We start from the raw sequence: 11,287 nt of genomic DNA, 5'->3' as shown, positions 1-11,287 counted from the left end.
TATATAGATAGATAGATAGATAGCTACACTCACTAAGGAGAGGTTAAAAAAAAAATTTTAATTTAAAAAAAAAAACGTTCAGATCATGTTGCAAAGAAGTTTGTTTTTCATCCTTCAGAGACTGATGTAATTAAAGGCCCAGTAAAGTCTTGAGAACGATTTAATTACAAATTATTCTATATGTAAATTGAAATACAAAAAAACAAAAAAAACTGCAAGTATTGCGCAGATTTAGTGGCGGATAAGTTTGACGCGGGGACATAATTGGAATGTTACACCGTAAGTGGAAAGTAAAACTTGTTTAATGTTTCATGACATTAAAACTATTTTATTGTTTCTCTCTCTTTTAAAGGTAAGTTATTTTTATTTCGATGGCTTTGTCTTTAATGCAACATTCGTTTTTCTCGAAGGGTATAAAAAAAAGTTGCCATGTTATTTCCGCCCTGCAACGTTTATACATCGACTTGTTTAGAAATATTTAAAGATTCCGTTCAGTTAATCGAATTTCTGCTTTAGTTCACAATATACACACACATCTAAAACCTACCGTATTATGCTTTGATCGATTACTGAACCAAGAGAATAACTAGAAATTACTTGTTCGGATCTCAGGTAATGTTTATATATTTCCTCATGTCGCTCCCCCACCACATGCAACAACTAAACTCAACTCAACACCATTCCACAGACTGTCTGTAGAAAATAGATAAACAACCATTATACACTGTATTTGGTGTCTGTTTTACTAGTTTATAGGTTTTCGGATTTTCTAAGACTTTTTATGGCGCTTCTTCGTTTCCGGGCCCCCCACGAAAGGAAAAGCTTTTATCTTTTATCGCAACTGTGTTATTTATTCATTTTTTGTTGGGATGTCTATTTCAATGGACGAAAAGTGAAAGTATTATGAATTACGTTTCTGAACGTGTTAGATATCGCTAAATTATTACTGTTACACGGCATTCTTACACCCGTCTAGACGGGTGTAGTACCCGAAAATCACGGAATGAGAGCGCGGAGTTGGCGGGGAATAAAAATATAAAAGATTGAATTTTGTTTAAACCAGATTTCTTTCACAGAACGATATAATCATCGCATTCCTTGCCTTCTTCCTTTACCATGAAAGTTAACAGCGATTCCGAAAGTCTGTCAATCAGAGTTTGGAAACAGGTATACTTAGTAAAGAATTTCCAAATACCTTTAGACTGTTGATATGCTAGCTGTGATTTGGCTCGTCGCTAGGGGTAAGGGCTCTGTCCCCTCCCACTATTCAGTGGTACACCTTCAGATTTACAACATACAATTTACGAAAATGTTCCCGCCATACGTTTATTGAAGTCTGACAAACTTTTCTTCTTAAATGAGAACAAATAATATATTTTGTGAAATAGTAACGAAGATGAAACAGAGTGACTGGTCAAAAATTCCCTTAGAAAATAATTAGTAGAGGGGAAAAATGATACCGAATGAAGGGGAAAAAAAAGCAAAATCGAAAAACATCGTCAACAACGACAACAGTAACAACAACAACAACAGCGACAGCAGCAATGAAAAACCAAAAATAGCTCTGATGAAATCTAGATCTATATTCTACGAAAGCTCAGAAGAATACCTATACATATGTACCTACACACACACATATGCATATTTATTCATTCATTTACACTTTATTAACTCTGCTTCTGGTCCCATCTACACACACACACACACGCATATGTATAGGGATTGCTGTTCGTACTGGCGCCATTTAGACCAGATACTGACTACCTTGACATTCCTTAAAAAAATACTTGTCAATTAAACTTCCCAGGGAAAAGAAGCTGGTTCACGCGAACATTCAAAGATATATGTACTTACACACACACACACACACACACATTTAAAAATTAGTTTCACTTAGAAACTCGTTTCGTTAGCATTGAGAATTTGACGTCCTTTCTTCGATTTTCATAATTGTATTTTGCCATCACAACTTCAATTATAACATTATCTTCTCCTATCAAAACTTGCAATAACAGACATTTTGGCTAGTCTTTGAGAAAGACCGGAGGAAGTCTTTCCAAATTCCCCGAACACTCAATTTTTCAAAATAATGGCTATTAATAGTTTGCTTTCTTTAAAGTTTTTTCTTTTAAATTCTATTTTATTTTGCCCGAACTAAAAAAAAATTCAAATTAAAAAGCAATGAAATGACAGAGATCAATCTTGTCTCTGCTTTGGGTCGGAAATCCTAAAACCTCCAAAACTTGCAAAAATTACTAGATTTCTTCCAATTTCAAATCAACCACAGTTAACTGAATCTGCAACAATACACCATCCTTTAATTTCCTTAGCAGCTGATGTTATACAACTTATAGAACTTGAAATGTTTCCTAAACTTGATTTATCTGCCATGTCAGTCAAAATTATCAATGTTTCATCCTAAACAATAAATTAAAAAATAGAGAAAATGCATGGGGATTCTGCACTGTAGTAGGCAATCGCTGCTTAGTACAGAAAGAGGGTCAAAAAAGATGAACACTAACTTCCACAAATATGTAATAGATTCCGTATATTTCCTGTGTATATATTGTTCTGCATATTTTACATGTATATATTGTGTATATTTTCTGTATGCTGTTGTGTATAGTTCCTGTCTAAGTAGTAGACAGGAACTATATATATTGTGTGTATAGTTTGATTTCCTGTAAATAAAGAAATTTACCTTCTCTTTTTTTTCTTTTTAAACCTCAGTTACTCGGTTCCACAAAACAGATTTTGTCTTGGAGACATTCTGAAAACAAGTGCCTTATGCAGCCAGAGAATGGTCTGGAACATTCAAACAAGAAAGATATAGAAATGTCAATTCTAGACAAAAATAGCGAAAGAAACTCTGGTGATGATGTTTCTTCTGCAGACTGCGAAATGGAAGAAAAAGAAAGTTCGCAGAAACTCATGCCTGAAGCCACTAAAGGTTCCAAAACTGAAGGGGACGTGAAATTAACATCTTCGAATCAGTGCAACTTGAGCCATAAAGAGAAATATAAAAAAAAATTTTGTGGTGGAAAACAAATGAAATTATTTCCTTCGAAAGAATCTGGCAAAATTTTGCTAAAAGGTTAGCTCAAACATTTTGAAGAGTGGTTGTCTGCATTTGTGTGAGTGTGGGGCAGAAAGAAGTTTGCTTCCCAATTACATGCTTCCAGGTTCGGTTCCACTACGTGGCACTTTGCACAAGTGTCTTCTACTATAGCTTCAGGTTGACTAAAGCTTTGTGAGTGAATTTGGTAGATGGAAACTGAAAGAAGCCTGTTATATGTGTGTGTGTTTGTATATACACACATGCATATATACATATGACACATGTGTATGCGTGTGACTTTGTGTTTATGTTTGTCCACCTCCTCACTACTTAACTGGTGTTGCGGTGTTTACATCTTTGTAACTTAGTGGTTTAGCAAAAGAGACTGATAGAATAAATACCAGGCTTTATAAAAATATAAGTTCTGGGGGCGATTCATTTGACTAAAATGTCTTCAAGGTAGTGGCCATGCCACACAAGGAAAAGATAAAAGAGCTGTTTGTTTGTCATAGTCAGGTCTGATTAGAAGAGAGCTATGCAATAGCAGTGTATTAACAAAACTTTACAAAGATAATCATGAACCAAGTCTAGCTAGAAAGGAGCTTCGCAATAAAGACTTTACAGAAATTCACTATATTTGGCTGTGAGAAGAGAGCTTTATGGTAATGGTTGGTATATAAATGAGGCCTTAGAGATTTATTAGACCTTGCAGCTAGAAGAGAGCTGGCCAGTAATGAGGCATTAATAGGCTTTACAGAGTCCACCCTGTGAAGTGATTGGTTTTAGGAAGGGCATCCAGCTATAAAAACCATGCCAAAACAGACAGCGATGCATGGTGCAGTCTTCTGCCTAGCCAGCTCTTGTCAAACTGTTCAACTCATGCCAGCATGGAAAGCAGACATTAAATGATGATGATGATGACCTCAATCATATATGATTAGAAGTAAGTTGTGCAACAGTAGTGAGCTGGAAAGATACGTCGTGTCTGGCTTGAAGGGAGACCATATAATACTGTTGTATTAAAATCATGTCTGGTTTGAAGAGAGCTATGGTTTAGTGGTATATTAATGTAGCTCTACAAACATACAGTTATTTATTATGGTGCCAATCTTCCAAAGATACTAGGAAAAACGCTTAACTCTCATTGAACTTACTCCATCTAGTTGTAATTAGGTACCATGGTGAGGAACAGTGCAACAGAATGATGAGGTACATTCCATTTAACAGTAAATATGTCTTGTGCTGAGTTATAACAACGTAACTTCTCAGTAGATGTTGTGAGAGGTATTGTCAATAGATGCAATGATGAGACTCAGTTCACTTGCATGTCAGTAGGTACCATCAATAGATGTTGTAGTGAGGTTCAATTTGTATCATTCAATAGGTACCATGAGTGGGTGTAGTCCAGTTTGACGCCTGGGAAATGCAAGCACAGGACAGCCCTTGCCTGCCATAGCTGCAGCAGCAGAGGTGCCACTCCCTATAAACAGAATAACATTGCAGGAGCATGAAGAAAACACGAGCTGCTCAAGTTCAGAACCAACCAACTCCTTCCTTTCTTTCCCAGCAGACCACTGGTACCCTCATTGGCCACAGCCAGATACACTGTGACCCATCTTCTCTCATGATGTCCTGGTCATCATCAACAATGACGCACAAACATTATTAGAATTATGATTATTATTATTATTATTATGAAGATATTAAGTTGTAAAAAATATAGTGTTTAGTTATGTTGGCTGTGGTGTTTAGCTATGTAACATGAAGTGTTTAACCATTAACATCTGGTGTTTAGTTCTACAGTTTTTGACTGATAATAATAATAATAATAAAAGTAAACATTATAATTCCATACTTGCCAGATGTCTACATTTTGTTTATGCATTTATTTCCTTTCATAATGCCTTATTACTCTCTCTCTCTTTCATATATATATATGTGTGTGTGTGTGATATTTATATGGTATATATATATATATATATGTACTGAATTTATTATCAACCTTCAGTCTTCCTGTCTTTCTTCAACATTTTTTCTTTTGTTTTCTTTATTTCTACTTCTGTATTTATTCCAAAGATCCAAATGTGATATCAACTCCCCAGAACCATAATAAAAGCAAAATAAAACGAAAATCTTTGGAGTCTTTTAAATATCGTTTCAACGAAAGTAAGTAAGAATTTGTTAACAAAAGTCATCCATCAACCCATTCATTCATTCATTCTTTCCCCCTCATCTCATTTGTACCCTTTCATTCATCCACATTAAATATTACACATCCAGAGCATGCTCAACACCTTTCTTTCTGGCCTTCATATTTCTTACACAATCAACATCTGTCTTTAGCCACTCTTTGTACCCAAGCATTATAGAATCTACCCTTCACACTTGAAAACAAGTCAGTGCTAGATTACACTGTGTAACACGATTTTTGTCCTTGGGTAGCAACTGTTATTTCTTATTTGCTTACCTCTAGAAAGTATGAAAAATGGCTAATATTTCCTTCAAACTTTGCTTTTGTTACATTCATTCAAGCCCCAAAGAATCCCTCTCAGAACTTGACTACGATGCTCCCCTACTACTCTTGCTCATGATCAGAGATGCACATATTGTCAACCACTAAGGAACATGTTTATGTTGTTAAGGTCAAGCAGCTGACAAACAAATCTGTGGTATTAAGTAGAATATTTGCTATAACAATATTTGTGCTTCAGTAACTCAGTGCTGAATCTGTCTGAAATCTAATGGAAAAGTCACTCTAAAACCAGAGATCTGGACCAAATGCTTGCAACTGAGTGGTGTCTACTTAATGTATTTATGAACCAAGAGGTAGATTGTTAAACAGGTGAACTTAGCCTGTGGCCCAAGTTACCATAAGTGTTGGCTAATTATTGGTGCTAACAACAGAAGTATGGCTATTGTGTTTTGTGGGACCAATTATCCTCACGGGTAAATAGAGAACCGCCTTTAATAGTGACCTTAAAGTACATGTAGTTCTGCTGTATGTCACCCTGGTACTATGTACAGCAAACTGTACTGCACCTCCTCGTGGTACCTATTGAGTGTTGTAAAATGAATCTCACTTCTGCATCAGGGGAGGGTACTGCATCCCCTGCCGTATGATACTTATAGATAGGTGAGTGAAGTGATCCTCACCTTAAGTATTCATCTAGAAACATGGATGTGAGCAGATACTTGTATCTTCCTCAGTCAATGTAACAGCTGTAACAAGAACTGATGAAGCTTATCTCTTTAACTTCAGCATCTTAACCACTGAGCCACAATCTACCATGGTATTTGCTTCGTTTGTTCCAACTTAACTTCAGGTTCTTGTTTGTTTTTGTTTTTTTTTAATTTAAAATCTTGTTTTATTTGCCAGAGGGCCAGCTACGACACATTAAAACTGGGAGACCTTTTGAGTTTAACATCAGCAACAATAGAAGGGATAACGAGAAGAATTATGAAGAACTAGGAGAGGTAAGTAGTCATTATAATAGTACTAGCATTATGGTAGAAGAATTGATAGAGGTGGTGGACGCAGGAGTGAGAAAGAGGCTGTCAAGTTCAAGATAGACATCTGAGGCAGACATTAACCTAATCATTGATTGTGAGACTTATGGTCTAACCACTGAGCCATGCCCCTTCACATATATGATACATATATTTATATTATATGTTTATGTTATGTGTATGTATATGTAAGCAAATGTTAAACCTTCTCCCTTTTATAAAACTAAACTAATCCATCTACCAAATCCATTCTCAAAGCTTTGGTCAGCTCAAAGCTATAGTAGAAGACACTTGCCAAGGTGCCATGCAGTGGGACTGAACTCAGGACCACGTGGTTTGGAAGCAAGCTTCTTACCATGCAACTATGTCTAAATATGTACACTTATAACATATACTCTCTTCTACTTGTTTCAGTCATTTGACTGTGGCCATGCTGGAGCACCGCCTTTAATCGAGCAAATCGACCCCAGGACTTATTCTTTGTAAGCCTAGTACTTATTCTATCGGTCTCTTTTTGCCGAACTGCTAAGTTACGGGGACGTAAACACTAGCATCGGTTGTCAAGCGATGGTGGAGGAACAAACACACACACACACACACACATATATATATATATACATATATATGACGGGCTTCTTTCAGTTTCCGTCTACCAAATCCACTCACAAGGCTTTGGTCAACTCGAGGCTATAGTAGAAGACACTTGCCCAATGTGCCACACAGGGGGACTGAACTCGGAACCATGTGGTTAGGAAGCAAACAACTTCTTACCACACAGCCACGTCTGCACCTATGTCCACAGTGTGTATGTAGTTTGTGTGAAGGCGCGTGGCTTAGTGGTTAGGGCATTCGGCTCACAATCGTAAAGTCGTGAGTTCAATTCCCAGCGACGCGTTGTGTCCTTGAGCAAGACACTTTATTTCATGTTGCTCCAGTCCACTCAGAGGCAAAAATGAGTAATACCTGTATTTCAAAGGACCAGCCTTGTTACACTCTGTGTCACACTGAATATCCCTGAGAGCTACAAGAAGGGTACATGACACGTGTCTGTGGAGTGCTCAGCCACTTGCACATTAATTTCACGAGCAGGCTGTTCCGTTGATCATATCAGCTGGGGCCTTCGTTGTAACCGACGGAGTGCTCCTATGTAGTTTGTATATTTAGGGTTGTATTTATACCCATGTTTCCTTATTTTTGTCATCCTCATTAGCAATGTCACCATCATTATTATCGTCATCTTTACCACCAACTACCGTCATCACCACCACTTTCACCATTGCCATCACTATTACTATTGTTGTCATCATCATCTTTCAGGCTGTCACTCATCATATCTACAATATGTTACAAAATGAAATGAAACTGGAGAAGGTCTATGTACCGGTAAGTATGGAACCTCTGATTGTTTTGTCAAATTGTTATCCTTTCAACTTGCCACATTGTCGACTTTTCCAACTTGCCAAACAGTTAGAATGGTCAGTGACTTAGTCACAGACATGTCCCTTTATTATAACATTTGAAATCATGCTTTTACATTTTCTCTCTTTAACCCTTTAGCATTTAAACCAGCCAGTGGTTTAACCCTTTAATGTTCAGATTACTCTGTTAAATGTGATGCCTTTTCACTCAAATTGTTTTGAATTAATCATGCATTATCTCATTGCTTTGAAATCTCAATGATGTGATTATTTATTTTTAGAATGTCAATGTGGGTTTGGTGTGAGAGGCTAGATATGGCTAGTTCAAATATAAAACATGTAGAATATTTGGGCCAGATATGGCCGGTTTAAACACTAAAAGGTTAAATGCCCAATGTTTGAAGGTTGTGTGTTTGTGTCTGTTTGTTACTCCCCCCCCCCCATCGCTTGACAACTAATGTTGGTGTGTGTATGTTGCCATAACTTACCAGTTGGGTAAAAGAGACCAATAGGATAATTACTAGGCTTACAAAGAATAAGTCTTGGGTCAATTCGTTCAACTAAAACTCCTTAAGGTGGTGTTCCAGCATGGCCGCAGTTAAATGACTGAAACAAATAAAAAAAAAAAAAGAAAGGAATATTAGAATTATGCACGGGGTGGGTCACTGTTTGTCATGTGACCAAATTTGATTTACATTATTAAACAGTTTATTTATTGTTACTCTAGTCCACTCACCTGACAAAATGAGTTTTACCTGTAATTCAAAGGGCCAACCTTATCGTATTCTATGTCACGCTGAATCTTCCTGAGAACTACGTTAAGGCTAAGCACGTCTGTGGAGTACTCAACCACTAATATGTTAATTTCACAAAGGGTCATGGAAAGAACCATGCTAAGAATACCATTACAAGAGCAAATTCAAAATGGAATAATTCGAGAACAAAGTGGAATGAATGATGTAATCATAGAATACCAAAAAGCACAAATTCCACTTGGCCGATCGTATCACAAGGTTCACAGGCACCTGGTGGACCCATGCAGTTGCTGAGTGGTAAACAAGAGATCAGAAAAGGCCACTTGAAAGGCCTCCACGAAGATGCAAAGATGATTTAATTAAGCAATCAAGACAGAATTGGAAGTGCATTGTGACTAGTGGTATATAACAGTATCACAGTATTTGATTGATACTGTGATAAAATATTGAACCTTATGTTTTTTCTCTTCTCTCTGTTGCTTGATGACATCATCATCATCATCACCGTTTAATGTCTGCTTTCCATGCTAGCATGGATTAGACAGTGACATGGAGCTGTCCAGACTCCAATTGTCTGTTGTGGCATTGTTTCTATGGCTGGATGCCTTTCCTAAGCCAACCACTTAACAGAGTGTACTGGGTGCATTTTACATACCACCAGCATGGGTGCATTTACACAACATCGACACAGTTGTTTTTTATGTGGCAATGGCTCCAGTTTATAGTAATTGTGTATGTGTGGAGGTGTTGCTGTATTGTATTGGATAGGCATGGTTGAGTGGTTAAGAAGTTTGCTCTGTAATCACGAGGCCACAAGGTTCAATTCCACTTAGTTGCATCTTTAGCAAATGTCCTTTTGTAACCCAAAATCTGTGGGTGAAATTGGTTAGATGGAAACTGTGTAGAAGCCCTTGCAACTGTACCAGTTATTTCAAGCTCCTCCAGCCTTTTCACATATTGCATCACAAGTCTGTGGAATATTCAGCCACCTGATGGGTAGGGTTAGTGATTGGAATGTAAAGTTTGCCTTTGAAATGAATAGTGTTTTCTTAGCTTTGGTCTGTTTTGTTAATGTAACTTTTTTTCTTTTATTTTATTGTCTTCACAGATTAACCGAATTGGTTCGGAACCACAAAGTTTCATTTTCCAAAGTAAAGATGCCTTGACAAACCCTCACAAATTACTGCTGCTAGTCCATGGTTCTGGGGCCGTTCGTGCTGGTCAGTGGGCTCGTAGGTCAGTGGCCTTCTATCAGTCTTATTTTGTCCATTTCTTCTCTTCACTTAGCCTTACTTCTTACGATTAAAGATCTTGTAAACAAATTCTTGTGGCTTGTTTCTCCAGATATAGTATGGGTTGAATAGAGTTGCAAATCTCTGTATGTAAAAATTTCTATCAGAACATGACACTGTAAATACTATATGAACCAATCTACAAACTGCTATGGGGTCATTTATTTGACTTGCTAGAAATAAGTCTTAAACATCTCAAATCACACTCTAAAACAGGTAAAAGCTTGCTGGATTATTTAGTCTGAGATAAACTGCGTGAAAGAAGACAGGATGGTGGTAGCTGGAATGTCTTTGGTCAGGACTCTGTCTAAACCCCCCCTGGTCAAACAATCTGGATTATCTGAGTATATTGTTAAATTAGATTACCAACCAGATTACTGAGTATAAAACGATTTTTTTAATATTTAGTAATAAGGGAGTTAAGTGTGGAACAGTAGTTTGCGAAAGCAGTTTAATCTGTGTAGAAGTAAGATAATATTGGTTTCAAATTTTGGCACAAGGCCAGCAATTTTGAGGGTGGGGTTTAAACAATTACACCCACCTCAGTGTTCAACTGGTACTTACTTCATCCACCCTGAAAGGGATGAAAGGCAAAGTTGACCTTGGTAAAATTTGAACTTGGAACATAAGGATGGATGAAATGCCTCTAAGCATTTTGTCCGGCATGCTAACAATTCTGCCAGCTCACCGCCTTAATGATAATAATCCTTTCTACTATAGGCACAAAGCTTGAAATTTGGGGGCAAAGGGGATAGTTGATTACATTGACCCCCTTCTCAGTGTAACACTGGTACTTATTTCATTGACCCCGAATGGATGAATAGCAAAGTTGACCTTGGTGGAATTTGAACTCGGAACATAAGGATGGAGGAAATACTTCTAAGCATTTTGTCCGGCATGCTAACAATTCTGCCAGCTCGCCATCTTAAGTAAGGAAAGTATTAGCAGCAATTTGAGAAAGGAAGTCCTCATCATCATCGTTTAATGTCCGCTTTCCATGCTAGCATGGGTTGGACGATTTGACTGAGGACTGGTGAAACCGGATGGCTACACCAGGCTCCAATCTGATTTGGCAGAGTTTCTACAGCTGGATGCCCTTCCTGACGCCAACCACTCAGAGAGTGTAGTGGGTGCTTTTACATGTCACCTGCACGAAGGCCAGTCAGGCGGTACTGGCAACGGCCACGCTCAAAATGGTATATTTTATGTGCCACCCGCACAAGAGGGAGTCCAGGGGCACTGGCAACGATCTTGCTC

General features: G+C 37.6%; 1 protein-coding gene across 2 annotated transcripts in view; it reads left to right on the top strand.

Moving 5' to 3' along the window:
• Positions 1 to 226: 226 nt before the first annotated feature.
• LOC106878506 (cotranscriptional regulator FAM172A homolog) overlaps positions 227 to 11,287 on the top strand; it is a 22,885-nt gene continuing 11,824 nt past the window's right edge. Inside the window, exons 1-6 of one of the 2 annotated variants that reach the window (XM_014927735.2) lie at positions 227 to 352; positions 2,731 to 3,094; positions 5,135 to 5,224; positions 6,435 to 6,532; positions 7,883 to 7,948; positions 9,847 to 9,974. In XM_014927735.2, coding sequence (XP_014783221.1) covers positions 305 to 352; positions 2,731 to 3,094; positions 5,135 to 5,224; positions 6,435 to 6,532; positions 7,883 to 7,948; positions 9,847 to 9,974 — 794 coding nt within the window. In that variant the 5' untranslated portion in view covers positions 227 to 304. Of the gene's footprint in view, positions 353 to 489; positions 613 to 2,730; positions 3,095 to 5,134; positions 5,225 to 6,434; positions 6,533 to 7,882; positions 7,949 to 9,846; positions 9,975 to 11,287 lie in introns of those variants that run through there. The other variant, XM_014927743.2, reaches the window with a different exon arrangement.

Source organism: Octopus bimaculoides, chromosome 15 (assembly GCF_001194135.2).
Source record: "Octopus bimaculoides isolate UCB-OBI-ISO-001 chromosome 15, ASM119413v2, whole genome shotgun sequence".
In the NCBI taxonomy this organism is placed as follows: Eukaryota; Metazoa; Mollusca; class Cephalopoda; order Octopoda; family Octopodidae; genus Octopus; species Octopus bimaculoides.
This window is presented reverse-complemented; position numbering and strand designations above follow the sequence as displayed.